The sequence below is a fragment of the Ostrea edulis genome, chromosome 9 (genome assembly GCF_947568905.1).
Source record: "Ostrea edulis chromosome 9, xbOstEdul1.1, whole genome shotgun sequence".
Classification (NCBI taxonomy): domain Eukaryota; kingdom Metazoa; phylum Mollusca; class Bivalvia; order Ostreida; family Ostreidae; genus Ostrea; species Ostrea edulis.
Window position 1 is genome coordinate 9,034,093 of NC_079172.1, and position 17,127 is coordinate 9,051,219.

At 33.7% G+C, this 17,127-nt stretch overlaps 1 protein-coding gene across 12 annotated transcripts in view; it reads left to right on the forward strand.

Moving 5' to 3' along the window:
* LOC125658059 (complexin-like) overlaps positions 1-17,127 on the forward strand; it is a 71,554-nt gene that overhangs the window by 39,444 nt on the left and 14,983 nt on the right. For 11 of the 12 annotated variants that reach the window (XM_056148468.1, XM_056148467.1, XM_048889131.2 and 8 more), the window contains 2 exons: positions 4,480-4,619; positions 12,804-12,979. In XM_056148468.1, coding sequence (XP_056004443.1) covers positions 4,565-4,619; positions 12,804-12,979 — 231 coding nt within the window. In that variant the 5' untranslated portion in view covers positions 4,480-4,564. Of the gene's footprint in view, positions 1-4,479; positions 4,620-9,304; positions 9,485-12,803; positions 12,980-17,127 lie in introns of all 12 variants that reach the window. The other variant, XM_056148472.1, reaches the window with a different exon arrangement.

Consider the following 17,127-nt stretch of genomic DNA (forward strand, 5'->3'; position numbering starts at 1 on the left):
TGTATAGATTTAGGATTGTTGTAATATTTAGTGGAACCATGGCTTCTGGTCCAGAGTGGGGTTGCCACCATCAGTGGTTTGAAATGATTCTTAATCTCAGGGAAACTTGGGTAAAACATGTGTGGTGGACCTCTGAGACTTCTCCAAAACAATTCTTGTGGGGATCTGGGTTAGAATAATTTAAGTCCTCAGTACTCCGGCCTTGCTTGTCGTAAGAGGTAACTAAATGGGGCGGTCCTTTGGATGAGACTGCAAAAACCAAGACCCCGTGTCACAGCAGGTGTGGCACAATAAAGACCAGTCTCTGCTCAAAAGCCTTAAGCGCCGAGCATATAGGCCGAAATTTGCAGCCCTTCACCGTCAGTGGTGACGTCTCCATATGAGTGAAATATTCTTGAGTGGGATGTTGAACAATATTCAATCAATCATTCTCCAAAACAAAAATCCTTCCCTAAGACAATTGAAATAAAAATGGAAAGGTTCAGACAAAATCGCAATAAGAGATTGCTTGATAGTGCTGTTTGATATTGAATAGAAGTTTACATGCAATTTGTAGCTGAAAAGATTGCCATAGATTTTTGCCCTTTGCGTGTTTGGTCCTTGCAAATTTTGTTGGTTCTAAATAATCATTGAGAAATTACATTGTCTAAGTGAAAGAAACGAAAGAAGTATCAATTAAAATTTTAATGTTTATTCTTGCAAAAATAAATGTATATCTTTCATATTCAGGTAAAAAGTATTTTTAGTTAATTGGATGCTTTAAGTTAACAACTGTAAGTGTTTACCAAAGTCTTTTATTGGTAATAAAAGCACATCTCTAGATTTTTACAGGAAGTATATGTCCATGTAATGCAGTTGCAGGTTTTTCAATTTTCCAGCATTTGCTTTTGTAGAAGGTATTCATAATGTACTGCTAGCAGTTCTACAAATTTAACACATTTAGTGTTACACGGAAATCCTCCATGTCATTTCAAAGTGTCCGATATGTATTGATTGCAACATTACATTTAATTAGTTTGAACAACTTGTCTGGACTCTTCACGTTTTCCCCCTTCATTTTATTGATCTCTCCACGAGTCCTGTCTTTCTAATGCTTTATATGGCCTGACAGCTTTCCACAGAGTCGTCAATTGATTATGGAAACTTAGTTATGCCAACTATTCATAGTTTACTCTCTCTGGAGAGTCAAATATGTAGTATGATTTTGCACCCACTGGATAAATTCTCATGAAATATGCATTTTGCATTAACTGTAGGGTCAAAATGGCCTGCATTTCATTCTCCTGGGAAATATCAAATGTTTTGGAATTTGATCATCAGTACTGTATCGCTTCTTGTAAATCAACACCATGAGCACACTTTGAATTGATAATGATCTCTGTTCATCACTGAAAGTATAACTCGTACACCATTAAAATAAGTTTTGAATGATTGCTTCTAAAGGCTCCACTTGTTTTGAACTCTCTGGATCTTAATACCTATTGTCTTTTCTTACTTATGTGTGGAGGCATTCACTGTAATAGCACATATGTTACTGTCAAATACCAGAATTTAAATGCAGTCACAGAAAACAAAATTCAGTTGATGTCTTCCCGCTTTCACTAGTAAATGTAGAGTTTCATAAGAAAAATGTTAATGGGTTTGGTTTTTTGTTGTTTTGTTTTTCATTACCTTTTATTTCAAAATTCACAATCCTCGATCATTATGATAATTAAAGTGTTACTTACATTCAGAAGTTTCTTAAGAAAATATTTAATAGCACATTGTAAATCGATCAGTAAGCACAAAGTAAATTAGTAAGCACAATGTAAATTATACCCAGAGTACATTGTAAATTAGTAAGCACAATGTAAATTACTGCATGAGCACAATGTAAATTAGTAAGCACAATGTAAATTAGTAAGCACAATGTAAATTTATACCCAGAGTACATTGTAAATTAGTAAGCACAATATAAATTATACCCAGAGTACATTGTAAATTAGTAAGCACAATGTAAATTTATACCCAGAGTACATTGTAAATTAGTAAACACAATGTAAATTATACCCAGAGTACATTGTAAATTAGTAAGTACAATGTAAATTACTGCATGAGCACAATGTAAATTAGTGAGCACATTGTTAATTAGTGAGCACATTGTAAATCAATGAGCACAGTCAATTAGTGAGCACATTGTTAATGATACTAAGAACAATGTAAATCAGTGAACACAATGTAAATTATAGTGAGCACAATGTAAATCAATGAGCACAATGTAAATCAATGAACACAATGTAAATTAGTGAGCACTAATGTAAATTAGTGAGCACAATGTAAAACTGAGCAGATTGTGAATTAGTGAGCACAATGTAAATTAGTGAACACACTGTAAATTAGTGAGCATAATGTAAATTAGTGAACAGAATGTAAATTACTGAGCACAATGTAAATTAGTGAGCACAATGTAAATTACTGAGCACAATGTAAAACTTAGCATAATGTAAATTAGTGAGCACAATGTAAATTACTGAGCACAATGTAAATTACTGAGCACAATGTAAATTACTGAGCACAATGTAAAACTTAGCATAATGTAAATTAGTGAGCACAATGTAAATTAGTGAACACACTGTAAATTAGTGAGCACAATGTAAATTAGTGAGCACAATGTAAAACTTAGCACATGGTGAATTAGTGAGCACAATGTAAAACTTAGCACATGGTGAATTAGTGAGCACAATGTAAATTAGTGAACACAATGTAAATTTCTGAGCACAATGTAAAACGTAGCACAACGTGAATTAGTGAGAACAATGTAAAACTTAGCACAATGTGAATTATAGTGAACACAATGTAAATTTCTGAGCACAATGTAAATTACTGAGCACACAATGTTAATTATTGAGCACACATTGTTTATTAGTGAACACAATGTAAATTAGTGAACGCAATGTTAATTTGTGTGAATTGAGCAAAATGGAAAAATTAGAGTGCATGAACTGAATACTTAGCTACTGAGTGAAATAAAAATTGACTGAATGATGAGAGATTATTGTAAGCAAAAGCAGCTAGAGTGCAAAAATATGAGCTTGAAGAGAATAGTAAGCAAAAATGGAGGAGTAAATATTTCAGGGACTGCATCAATTGTGTATGCTCAGTATTCATTACATGTTGTCTTTTTTAATATATATAAACATCCAATTGAATTCACAATGTGTTTCAAAATTAAGATGTTCGTGCCTGTATGCTTACTTTAAGTTTACTGATGTCTAGGCTCGACTGGGATGTAGTTTTTCCGTTGTAATGAAAGAACCTATCACGTAAGAAACAAAAGACGGATTTTAAAAAAAACACTTTTAAATGTTTATTAAATAAAGTTTTAATGAAGCGTATATTATTAAATGCGTTATCGTTATTAAGAGCATTACCTTCAAGCGTACGTCGACGATTTTGTGCGTTTATCTAACCCACACGTTAATGATATAGTGTGTGTCCTTCAAAACACCCTCCCTGGAATCGGGCGTGTTAGTTCATAATTGGTGGTGAACTTTAGCCGTATTGTAGGATGGTTTCACTAATCACCCAAGCTGTTGAACTATTTATTGCGATCTGGGTCTGCTAGGAAAAGGCGAGCGTGGATTAGCGATCATTAATTATAATCGGTGTATCCGCGGGTGTGAATGTGTGACTTAACGACGCCAGGTATGGTAAGCAGAGCGGAAAATTGACTGCACTTCGAGATAAACCAGGTGAATTTAGGGTATGGGACCTTGAAAATACTTCGACATAAGCGGAGTATTCGAGATTACCGTGTTCGAAATATCAGAAGTTTTTTTAATCATTTATATAGGGAAAACGGCCGGGACCGGCGGTCGACTTCAACTCAAGCGGGGTATTCGAGATAAACCATATTCGAGATACAGATATTTTACTGTATATCATCGTAATTTATGTTTTATTTTTTTATTTTTTCCATCATCACTAATATGAAAAAATACATTTTCAGGATTGAGATAAAAAATTTAGAAGAAAAAGCATGTAAAATTTTACTATTGCATAATAAACTATATAAGTACAAGAAAAACAATTGTAAACTTTTACAACAATGCAAACAAGCTTGGCCTTGTAATGGATCTGTATTATACTGTGAGGTATTGAAATCCCCATGATTACAATACTTTCTAATTTGACTAAGATGACGAATTCTTGATTAGCAGGATTTATTTAGAAACTCTTGCATTCACAGAATGATCATCATTGTAATAAACAGAATGTTAACTTGCGATGATAATGAAAACATATTGATGGACTCAATGAAATGATTTTCATTAATACTTAACATTGTGTATATGACAGTTCTCGTCATTAGCACCAAATCAATCAGGGCTTCATTGATTCCATATTATTTATTTCTTACAAGAGGACATGTTGTGTTGTCTGTAGGAATGAGACTTGAGGAAGAAGATGCCCTGTTAAACTGATTTTATTTGCTTTTAGTACATCATTTGCTGCTGATGTGAAAAGAGGATTTAGACAGCATCTGCCATTGTTGCCATAGAAGAGGGCAGAATTATAACCCAAAATGGCAGCATTCATTGCTAAACAGATGGTTGGCAACCAACTAAAATCAGTTAAAGGTGAGTGTTTTCTATATAATATTTCATGATTGTTGATGTACATGCAATTACTTTTAATTTCATAAGTATTTGTCAAGATATTAATTTGTCCACATATATGTTTTCACCTACAAATACATGTAGTCCATCCAGATTGGTACAATATTAATTTCGTGCAGTCTTGGTGAGATTATTGGGAAAAAAATTAAGTTTTTGAGGTTTGCAAAACAATTACTTGCACGTCTTGTAAATTTCACTGTGTGTGCCGCATTTGGCAAATGAAAGCAGTCGATGTTAAATGTCGTAGGCATGCTGGGGTCCAGAATAATCTCGGCTGAGATTTGGCTTGGCTGAATATTTGGAATGACGCCTTCACCAAAAAGGTGTCAGTACAAATATTGTGCTGAGCTGAATCTCAGCCAAGATTAGGGTCCAGAATTGAACCTGCATGGGCCTCCCATTGGTGAAGTGAATGTCCTGACTACTTATAAGGCTGTCTGCCTGTGATAAAGTTATCAAAAGTAAAATTATGTGTATATATATAGCCAATTTATGTCTGTAAGATTTTAGTGTATGAAGATGTGGTAGAACTCATTGCAGTATATGACATAAAGTACAATGCCACATTTACATGTATTTTAACACGCTCAGCTTGTCGATGCCATGAGAGTTCTAAATATCATGTGAGGTTACACGTACAAATAATTACATTCACTGAATCTTTTCTCTTAAATTTCTTTTGAAATTGACATTGCTTTCAACATTGACAATGAATTATTTTTTATACATGTTTGTTGCAAACTAGTACGATCCGATTTTGTAGTATGCCACCTGTCTGTGTAATGTCAGTTCTGTTTGATGTAATGAAAAGGTCAACCATATGATATTTTAGTACTTAAATCTTAATACTATTTTTTTTAAAATACATAAAAATATAAATATAACCATAAAATGTCTTCCTTTGTTATTTCATCAGGTGATGAAGGTATAGCAATCATTGCATTAAAAAACTATATAACCTAGCTGCTAACGCTAATTTTTTCTGCAATGCGTGCTACCTTCATCACCCAATGAAACTGCAAAGGAAGCATGTTAATGTTTTTAAATGTGTGTACCATGAAGTTATAGACTATGGGTTTTAAGGCCTCAAAATCCAATTTTGATTGCTAATGAAAAGTCATTATGGATGGTCACAGGGGTTCGAACCCCAACTCCCTGCCGTCAGATTTTATATCGACTGACTCTGTTTACAATGAAAGATTGCATGAATGTATTGTTATTATCTGTCATTCCCCAGTGTGGTTTTGTGCCAGTGCATAATAGTTGTTTACAGCTGTTTGTGTAAAATTATCAGGAACTTGGTTTGGCCATTGTTCGAGTAAACACTTTGGTTTTGAGGCTTCTCGCTGTTCAAGTAAATATGTTATTACACTGCAGCTATGTTTTTCATCAGATGATAGGCAAACTGATGGTTGATTCATTCAAAACCAAAATTGGTATCCAAACATTGAATATGTCATTGATACCTGTAAATCTATAGGTTCTGCAATGTTAACAAAAAAATCTGATAAATCTTTAATTGCCCCAAAACCAAAGTGTTTATACTGTTTATTCAAATTATACAAATACTGATCATTTACAAATTGTAACAGACATAAGTTAATTCTATGGAACTTCTATCAAATATTATTTTAAGTATTTATATACAACTGTACATGTATTTGCAGTAAATTAGCAAAATTATGTAAGAGCTATATCATATAAAGCTATACTAGCTTTATACTATTCCCAAATCACAACATTTCTTTGAGATATATGAAACATGTATTTCGAACTTAAATTATTATGTAACAAAACCATGATGTTATATTATAACGAATTTCCCTCTAGTTGTTATATTGAATTCGACATCAAAAAGAAAACTTTGTGTTGTCTGCTACCGGGTTTTTTTTTGTTGTTGTTTATTTTATTTTTATTTTTTGTTTGTTTTGAAAAGTCACTTTCTTTGCTTCTTTCATCTGCAATCATAGTTTGCAGATATACATTAAAATTTATTAAAACTATATAAGTCATGTTTTCCAATTCGCTCTATTTCTGCAGAAGTTTTTCATCAAGAGTTAAAAAATTCTTCTTTTTCAACAAAAGAAAAAGAATCTTTTTCATAAAAAATTAAAACACAGGGGAGCTAGATCTGAGCTGTGCATTTCTGATGTCCTCATCTTAGGATCACCAGAAAGTGGATATTTCAGTATATTATATCAATGATATTTATAATAACAGAATTTATAAAGCATAACCCAAATCACATCATTATGTAACAAAATATTGAAAACAAACTTCTCTTCGCATGCAGAAAACGTTCACAAGATTCCTTTTGCTTAAATGTATAGGCTCATGCTTCCATGATTACTCAATGCCATTTGCTTAATTATCATTGCAGACGATTTGATGATAAAAGTAGTAGTGAAATGAAGCTGTTTTACAGTATATAGATTTTAAACAAATTGCATGAACTTCTAGTAATACCAGTGAATGCCAGAGATTTTTTATCTGTATAAGGTTGGCTGGTTGTACAGACCCTGAAACGTGCTACTACACCTTAAAAACGAACCGAACCGTTCCGTGCAAGAAACAAACCGTACCGTTCAAGAAACGTACCGTACCGTGCAAGAAACGAACCGTACCGTTCAAGAAACGAACCGTACCGTTCAGAAAACGAACCGTACCGTTCATAAAGCGTACCGAACCGTACCGTGCAACTGGTGTAGTAGCACGTTTCAGGGTCTGTATATTGTTTAACGTGACCCGCTAGAGAATTCACCATTGCTACAGGGTGAAGGGCTGTAAATTTCAGGCCTTAATAATAATTAAGGCCTTTGAGCAAGGAGGGATCTTTATCATGTCACACCTGCTGTGACATAGAACCTTGGTTTTTGCGTCTCATCTGAAGGATCGCCCCATTTAGTCGCCTCTTACTACAAGCAAGGGGTTCTGAGGACCTATTCTAACCTGGATCCCCACGGGATTATCTGCATAAGACGTCAGGTGCTGTGTACGAATAACTTTCATTGAGCCAAGCAAAAGTTTGTCAAATTGAAATGAAATTAAAACAGGTCTACACAGTTTCTTTTTTCTTTAGAAATCATTTTCTGATTCCGATCCTCCTTAGAACTGCTCTCAACAAATCCATCATAATTATCCAAAAAATCCCATCATAATTATCCAACAAATCCCATCATAATTATCCAACAAATCCATCATAATTATCCAACAAATCCCATCATAATTATCCAACAAGTCCATCATAATTATCCAACAAATCCATCATAATTATCTTCTTCTCCGTGTATAGCATTCAGTGTTTCAAGTTCATCCTCCAAATTGATGTCATCATCATCCACTACTTGATTGTCTTCAAATTAGCCAGCATGACCAACCAGCTGTTTGACCTACACCTTGTTTTTTTCTCAGTGTTGATTTTTAAAAAGATTCTTGATTCGGTTCAACGTTTTATTCATCATAATCATGTATACTTATAAGAGAGACGAAGACACAATTTCATACACGGAATCATCATCAGACTGTTGGTCATGCAATTTGCTCTGAGAGTGAACCAATCACGAATTTGCTAGTGTTGTCAGAAGGTCCAATGTCTTCGGCGTTCATTGTAACACACTGGTTTAAGTGATAGGCACTAGTTCACTGGTAGTTTTTTGTTTACTCGGATGAATAGATGTCAGTGATGTTTTTCACTCTTCTAATTGATATTTGATCAATTCTTATTTTCTCTTTTTTTCATATATGGCTTGATGGACAATGATGATATCCATCAGACCATTATTTATTGAAGAACATACTCAAATAGGATACAATTACTCTGAAAGACAAGTGTTAAAAGTGAAATGATGATATATGTGTGTCCTCTGAGACAAGCCATCACAAAAACACTATCAATATGATATTTGTTCAGATCAGCCCTTAATTGCAAATGTTTATAAGAGACCAAGCAGTTGTAAAACCTATAATCAAAACTTTAAACCCCCATATCAAGACCTGATTAAAAAAAATTATTCAAGAAGTAATTTCTCTGCATATATACAGTAAAAGTGAGGTTTTTTTTACCCGCGGGAGAAATTTACACTAATTACATGGTCACGTAATAAGCATGAAAATTTCCCCCACGCATATAGTTATAAATATTTGATATAATATACAATTTATTATTACATTCAGTTACGGTGTAGTTTTCCCCACATATAATGTTGGGTGTGGAAAAATGCATACTTAACACCCAGCATAAATGATAATAATTGGCAGTCCGTACTAAGTAGTGCAAAATGAAGCAGGGTATTCTAAACATATATACTTATAAAATAATGCTACATTTTTTACGAACTTATGCCAAAATAGTAGTTTGGATTTTTATAAATAGTGCGGAGGGTGTTTCGGAACATCATGAGTTTGAATATCAATTTTTCATGGTTACTTTCTCCTAAAACTGCATTTTTTCACTTAAACAAAATAAATTTCAAAGATTTTATTTTCAAAGTATTATTGTACATATAGATATTCCCATACACATCCTTAATTATATATCACTCATGACAGTATGAAAAATCATTAAATTTGTTTAAGCTCCATATATCATGCAATTTCTTCAATGTTCATACAAATATATCAAAATGAACTATTCAATTGCATTTCAGTGAGATCATTTGCCTGAGGTTTTACATTTATAAAAATACCAAATTTAGGCAATTCTTGAGTCCTGTGCTTCCAATTAAACCAGCATTACACCAGGGATATTTCTCTGTGAATTCCATAATTATACTGAACAGCTTGAACAACACGCGTCTGGAATTAAAGAATGTGGTCCCAGATAACTGGTAAATCATGCTATTGTCACTATCACACACATAGAGAGCTAGCGTTCAGTGTCCACTATTTGCATGGAATTTTCTCCCACATTGGTTCAGTATAATTATGAGTTTGCAGTTTTGACAATGCATGCACTTGCTGTACAAATTTTCAATAGTTCTACTTTTTTCCTCACGTAGAAATATGAATTTGCATTGAATTTTCTTCATCAAGCTGTTTTTTCCCCACAAAATTGTTTAATTATTGTACATGCATGTATAATAAATCATTTACTCATATGTACGTATGATGTCAAACAAAAATTTTGTCTGTTGTGTTGTTCATTTTCAAACATTTACATTTGTAATGTTTTTCCTTTTGATATCTTTACAAACATTTCCTTATGAATGTGTTGCAGTTTGAAAGAAGCTCTTGTGAATCTTGATAGATATAGTATGTCTATTTCAATGGCTCGGAATTCCGACCATGCAATGCTTCGATCACGCTGGCATATATATACTGTTCAATTGAACATGTTTCATGAAAAGTGTGCAGGTGTTACATATATAGTGTCAAAGTTCATACCCTCATGTATTTTCAAATATAAAAATTTCTTACAATATTTTATTGTAATCGTATTTTGATTTTTGGTTTTGATTTTAGGATTATACCCTTTCAACCAGAAACAAAATTGATAATCTGTATTGTTTCATGTACAATAATATATCATATGTTTACTCCTTTATCTATTGGATATTAAACATTACTTAAGAAATAAGGTATCATTTTAAAATATTTATCAGGATGTAAAATACAGGTTGGTCATATGATCAAATTCCATAAAGCCCGAAGACTTCTTTAGTAAGCGAGAGCGATTGCTAGGTGTGTATTGCCTTAGTAAAAGTAGTACCTTGTTACCTACTTCAAACAAATGTTCATACGCACAGCCGTGACCTTTGTTGACCCTATAGGGGATTTATATATATTTTAAACATTATGGTGACTATGTTATATTCTATGCCATTTGTGACATCACAAACAAGTGTAAAATTTACGTAATCTGTTTTAATTACAAAATGTTGAGGCTTTGAAGGCTGCATGAGCAGTAAAAACCGGGAGGGGATAACACATGATAAAAAGAATCTCCTGATAATGGTTTGTGGTTGGATATAATAGTTATCCAACTCGTTATGTGTTTTCTATCATCTCGCCAAGGTTCGGGGATAGAAAACACAACTCATTGGATAAAGATCATAACAAACCACAAACCATGGGAAACCCTATATACATGTATATGAAAGCTATTATGAGATGATTTGTTTTCAGTTTGTCTGATTTCTTTAGTTGTGTAATTTTTTTTATAAAATTAAAATTTGCAGATAAGCTTTCTGGTAAGTCGAAAAGGGTTGCATATTGTTACTTAACTCAGGTATGAGTACAGTACTCTTACTCAGACAGTATGCCTATAGTCGGCTCTGGTGTAATAATAGTGACAACACATTAACAGTGACTAATAATCTTAGTTTTCTCACAGTTAAGTGTACTAATACAATGCATACATTCATATTCTGAGAGCACACCATGTAGAGTATACCCAATCATGTAGTATTTCAATGTACCACTACCTGTAACATCATAATCGTGAACAATTAGTAAGAGTCTAGTCATTTCAGTATCTATTTCCTCTCATACAGTGTACTACATAGATTGTTCATTGTAATACTGTTAGATTTCATAAAACATTATCAATTATGCATTGTTAGATTCTTGATTGATTTTAATACTTGGAATTTATGAAACCGTTGGAAAAAGTCATTAGATTTTTGTTAGGTAAACACAGTAAAACATGGTTATAGCAAACCTCCAGGACCAGTGAAAAACAGTTCGTTTTAAGCAAACTTCATTATATCCAATATAATTTTGTTAATTTCCTCTCATAGGGGAATAATTATATCTTTGACATAAGCATGGATTCATTATCAATCTGATTGAAATACAGCAGATCTCTCATTGAGAGATCTGTATTTTAAGCCAATTAATTCATTATTAGAATGTTCCTTACAGGCGTGTTTTACTGTAGTTTTGTTTAGAGACATTAGATCTGAAGTCATTTGCTGTGTGATTTGATGTCATTAGTGGTAATGTAAGTTAGATGGGACTGCTGACTTTTTCTGACAACTTTATAATTTCCTAGAATTAGAATCACACCAGAGTCCAATACAGTTTTCAATGAAGAGTTAAAATTCTTCTGTAGTATTGAAAAATAAATAAATCAGACTTTGTCAAATGACATCTATTTTCTAATACTGTAGTATTTTCATGGTAAGATAAATGATATATTGAACAGAATGCTGTTTTAATTTTATATTTTAAAAAATTTATTTGATGTATTTATTTATTTTTATATGCTCATCATAGATAAGTCATATTATGTTTTTGCACAGTGCAGTGTCTGTCCATCTGTCAGCACCTTGTGGATCAGATAGAAACTGTCCTTATAGGCTTATAAGTATCATCAAATGTGGGACACAATGTTTCCAATGATAAGAGGAAAAAGCCTAAAGTTTATCAATATCAAAAGTTACAGTCAAACTTTCAAGCGTATAATTTCATAAGCACAAAACAAAAAAACAAACAGTACTAATAAGGCTAGGATAATCCAACTTGTGTCACTTATTCAACCAACCACCGACAGTTTGTTTTATGATATTATGCAGTGTTTTTGTTTGTCAGAACCTAAATGTGGGATTTATTGAGGATGTAAGCGGTACTAACAATACTAACTCTAAGGATCATTAAACTTGATGTACATGTCCTCCGTGTTGTTGGTGTCATATGTATATTTTTGAAAAGTAATGATATTCTTATGCTGTTTTTTTTAAAATTACTTTAGTAAAATCTGTTTGCAATATATTCAACACAGTCATCCTAGAACTAATGATTTCATAAAACTCTACAATATTAGAGAAAATGTCTTTTAAAAAACACTGTCAGAGCCATTTTTTGACCAAAGAATGTTTTACTTGGATTTTAAATGATAATTGAGATGACTACTACATTACTGAATAAATTGGACAGGTGTATTTTGCATTGTGAGAGGGGGGGGGGGGTAAATGCAACAAACAGTTCATGTTTTTGGCAGGATGTAGAAAAACAACTTTTTTGGTTATGAATGGGTGGCACATCAGTGAGTAAACCCTCTGATGTTATTTTAAAAAAGTTGAAAGCATGAGTGGATTTGAACAACATATGTTTAGACATTAAACGAAATCATCAATGTGTTTTGCTTCAATGTCATGAGATGGGCAACTGAAAATGAAATCAAACTTTGTATATGACACTTTGTAGGAGCTATAGGAGGCGGGGACAAAGAAGGGGAAGGGGAAAGTAAGGAAGATGCAGGCGGTGGAGGGGAGGATCCAGAGGTGGAGGAAATGCGGTTAGAGGCAGAAAGGAAGCGAAAGGAGAAGCATGAGAAAGCAGAGGCTGAAAGAGAGGAACTCCGACAGTCAATAAGGGACAAGGTAAGGGCTCATAGAGGAAAGGCAGAGGACTCCGACAGTCAATAAGGGACAAGGTAAGGGGCTCATAGAGGAAAGGCAGAGAACTCCGACAGTCAATAAGGGACAAGGTAAGGGGCTCATAGAGGAAAGGCAGAGAACTCCGACAGTCAATAAGGGACAAGGTAAGGGGCTCATAGAGGAAAGGCAGAGGACTCCGACAGTCAATAAGGGACAAGGTAAGGGGCTCATAGAGGAAAGGGAGAGAACTCCGACAGTCAATAAGGGACAAGGTAAGGGCTCATAGAGGAAAGGGAGAGAACTCCGACAGTCAATAAGGGACAAGGTAAGGGCTCATAGAGGAAAGGGAGAGAACTCCAACAGTCAATAAGGGACAAGGTAAGGGGCTCATAGAGGAAAGGCAGAGGACTCCGACAGTCAATAAGGGACAAGGTAAGGGAAACAGCTCATAGAGAGTATCAAAATAGAAAGTAATTAACAGCTCATAGAGAGTATCAAAATAGAAAGTAATTAACAGCTCATAGAGAGTATCAAAACAGAAAGTAATTAACAGCTCATAGAGAGTATCAAAATAGAAAGTAATTAACAGCTCATAGAGAGTATCAAAACAGAAAGTAATTAACAGCTCATAGAGAGTATCAAAACAGAAAGTAATTAACAGCTGTAGTTGTACAGGGCCATTGTCTTTTTTAGCAGACACTGGGGATGAATCAAGGGCAAATTTGTTAACCCCATGTTCTATTTCCAAATTTATTGACCCCATGTTCTATTTCCAAATTTATTGACCCCCATGCAGTCTATGCGAAAGTTTTTTGGACCACACAGGACATTCGGTCCTGTGTGATCAATGAACACACCAGACCGAACCAAATTTTGTCAGAACGAAAAACCTAATGTAAAAAAGTGAAACATGTGAAAATGCAAAACCAAGGGAATCTTATTTATTATACTAGTAATACTATACCAGGGATCCCTCCCGTATAATACTTTAGACAGTCCATGCGGTTTTAATCACATTCATTTACATATTTGGATTTGTGTGCTATTTTTTACTTATAGCAAACATTTAAATGACTCCGCATCAAAATAGTAAAGCTCAAAACCAGACACTGAGACATCGGACATTCCGGTCCGGTGTAAAAAATGATGCATCGGACCTGAGGCACTGCACATCGGTCAGGTCCGACGGTCCGATGTCTTTCGCATAGACTGCCCATGTTCTACTTCCAAATTTATTGACTCCATGTTCTGTTTCCAAATTTATTGACCCCATGTTCTATATCCAATTTTGACAGCTGGAGATTTTGAAGAATGTAGGGGGAAAAAATCATAAAAGAATTATGAACCGCTGTATGAATAAACACTCTGTATCTGATTCAAGAAAGAGTGGATTTGATATTCTACAGAATGAGCATCAGGATCAGTTCTAATTACGTAATGGTGCAGGGGTCACTCTCTTCTTATTTTTTAGGTGTATTTTCTAACCTTTCCACTTTCCCTTTCGTATAAAACCTTCTATACTGAGTTTTTCTTTCGACGCCTAAACTGTGTGCCTGCTTGTTAAGCAGAACCTTTACCGACCAAAAACAAGGGTGTGGAAATCTGGAAAAATGTGTTTTATGAAACTTCTATGCTTGTCACACATATGAGGATCTAGAAGATCAGACAGAGTAACAACAGAACCAATAGAATCCAACTTCCTCCCACAGTTCATTTCAAATATGTTGTGATATCCTCCCCTGGGGTCCAGCACACGGGATCACAATTTCTAATTTTGGCCAGTATACACAGTTTTACACTATAAGGCTGAGGAAAGGATATATACTGGTGTAAATGATAAGTGAATCTGAATGTCTGTTTTGTATGTATTATATGGGGGCATAGAAACAATAAAAGCATTGAGGTAATTTATATAAATCAGTTATTCACAAATTACCCCATGCTTCTAAAAAATTTAAAATCCCCCCAAGTACATACAAAACCAGACATTTATTCCTAAGTTATTTGTATTTTGTAATTTACCTTTTTTAGATATTAGGATTTTATGTTAAGTTGGAAGTTCACTTACATATCTGAGATTACTGTTTATCAAGAGATGTACACTGGCAAGCAATGAAACACTAAAGATTTACTAATGACAAAACATAGGTAAATTTAAATATGTGCACTTATTTGTACGTCGTTTCTTTTTGCATATTGCCTACCTCATATTATTTTTGTTATTATAATGTACATTACAGAATGATGGTATGGGTTTGAAGATTTTTTTTTTTTATCTTTTTTTTATTTTATGACATGAACCTAAAATATCAATGTTCATAAATATTACAAGAGATGGATGTTTGATCATACAGTGAGACATGGTATTGTATGCAGCAGGATGTCATTACCCGATACAGTGTCATATGTCGGAAAAAGGAAAAACCTCTTGACTAATTGACACATAACAGCATACTACACGAATATCAAACCATAACATTCTGTAAATTTCCTTTGAACTGCTTATAGTATTAGATCCCCTGGTTCTTTTTTTATATTCACAACTAAAGCATTGTTCATTCACTTTGATTATTCAGAGAAAAATGTTCATTATGTACAAGATGTAATTACTGTGCAATGCTCTGGTGGTCTGTACCCCAGGACTCGGCACTAGGGAATCATTACGTTCATACTGATCAGTGAAAACGGCATTATCCATCGAAGTCTCCATACTGGAGACTCCTAAAGGTGTTGTTAGAGAGCTAGCACTGGCTTCTATAATACATATAATCAGACTAAGTCTGGTGATAGTTTCTACAATACTGAAAATCTATCCAAGTGAATTACAGAACGTACTGCTGATAAATTATAGCTTGCAAGTGATAAAGAAAATGTAATTGCAATGTTATGTTGATACCAGTGTTCAAGCAGTTATCAATGGAGTCAGTTTAAGGATGGCTTTCTCTCATATATCTATTGGATAGGTTGAGATGTGAGATTTACTATCTGCAACCATAATTATAATGCATTCTTTTGAATTAAACAAAGATTGGGTGCCACAGATGATGTTTTTGTGTGTCAAGGTTGAAATTCTCCTACTGTGCGGCAGACATTACAGTTGTAAATACTGCTGCTACATGTATACCCTACAGAGCAGAAAGTTTACGAATAAATCTTTAATCAGCGGTAACAGCAAAAGCTAGCTAATTCAATAAGATGAAAGATAAACTGAATTTCATGAGATTTTTATATTTGTTTATTCATCATTAATTCTTCCTTTAGAACTTCAAAATTTACTTTGAAAATTTTCATATAGTAATACTGGTTTAATGATCAGGTACATAAAATGGTATGAAGTTTGAAATAAAATTGGATAAATTCGATGCAATAAAATCATTTTCTCAAATTTTCCCTTTAAGAATGATATTTTATGCATACTAGGGTATCTAAAATGACCCCCCAGAAAGGTTGACCAATCAAAATTATTATGCAAATTTTTAAAGTCATTACAAAATCATTTCAAGATAGGGAATGGAGTGATGTATTTAAGGAGGATGCTACACCAGAGAAATTTGATATAGATGAAAAGTGGATGATATATATGTACAACAATACATATATTTTGAAATTGAAAACTTTCAAATTCATTTGATTTAGTCAAAAAATACAGTTTTAGTTGAAAAGCAATCAGAAAAATTTAAAAACCCTGCTGGACTCGAACCCATGATTTACAGCTTAACAGCCAACGTGCTAACCTACTGAGCTACTCAGCTAAGCGAGAAATTTTGAAATGGATAGACAAATATTGCTGATATTTATATTTCCATCCATGTTTTAAAAGGAAGTCAGCCATAATGACGATGTAGAGTACCTCCTTAACTACGCTGCTGATTCCAACAAAAATTTAAATGAGAAAGAAAACTGGCTTCATTACTTGTAAATATTCAAAGTAAAAAAAAAGGTATCATCTAGTTAGTCTGAATTCTTATTATAATCCATCACTTGAGTTTGAGAACCATGCTACTCCACAGACCTCTAGAAACTGCTTATTCGCCATGAATACTTAACGGAAAAGTCAGACCATTATCAGTATCGTCAGAGGAAAGCAGGCATATGACTTAAATTGCTCTTCATGGTCAAATTCTGGCTTTCTCATAATTCCAATGATGGTA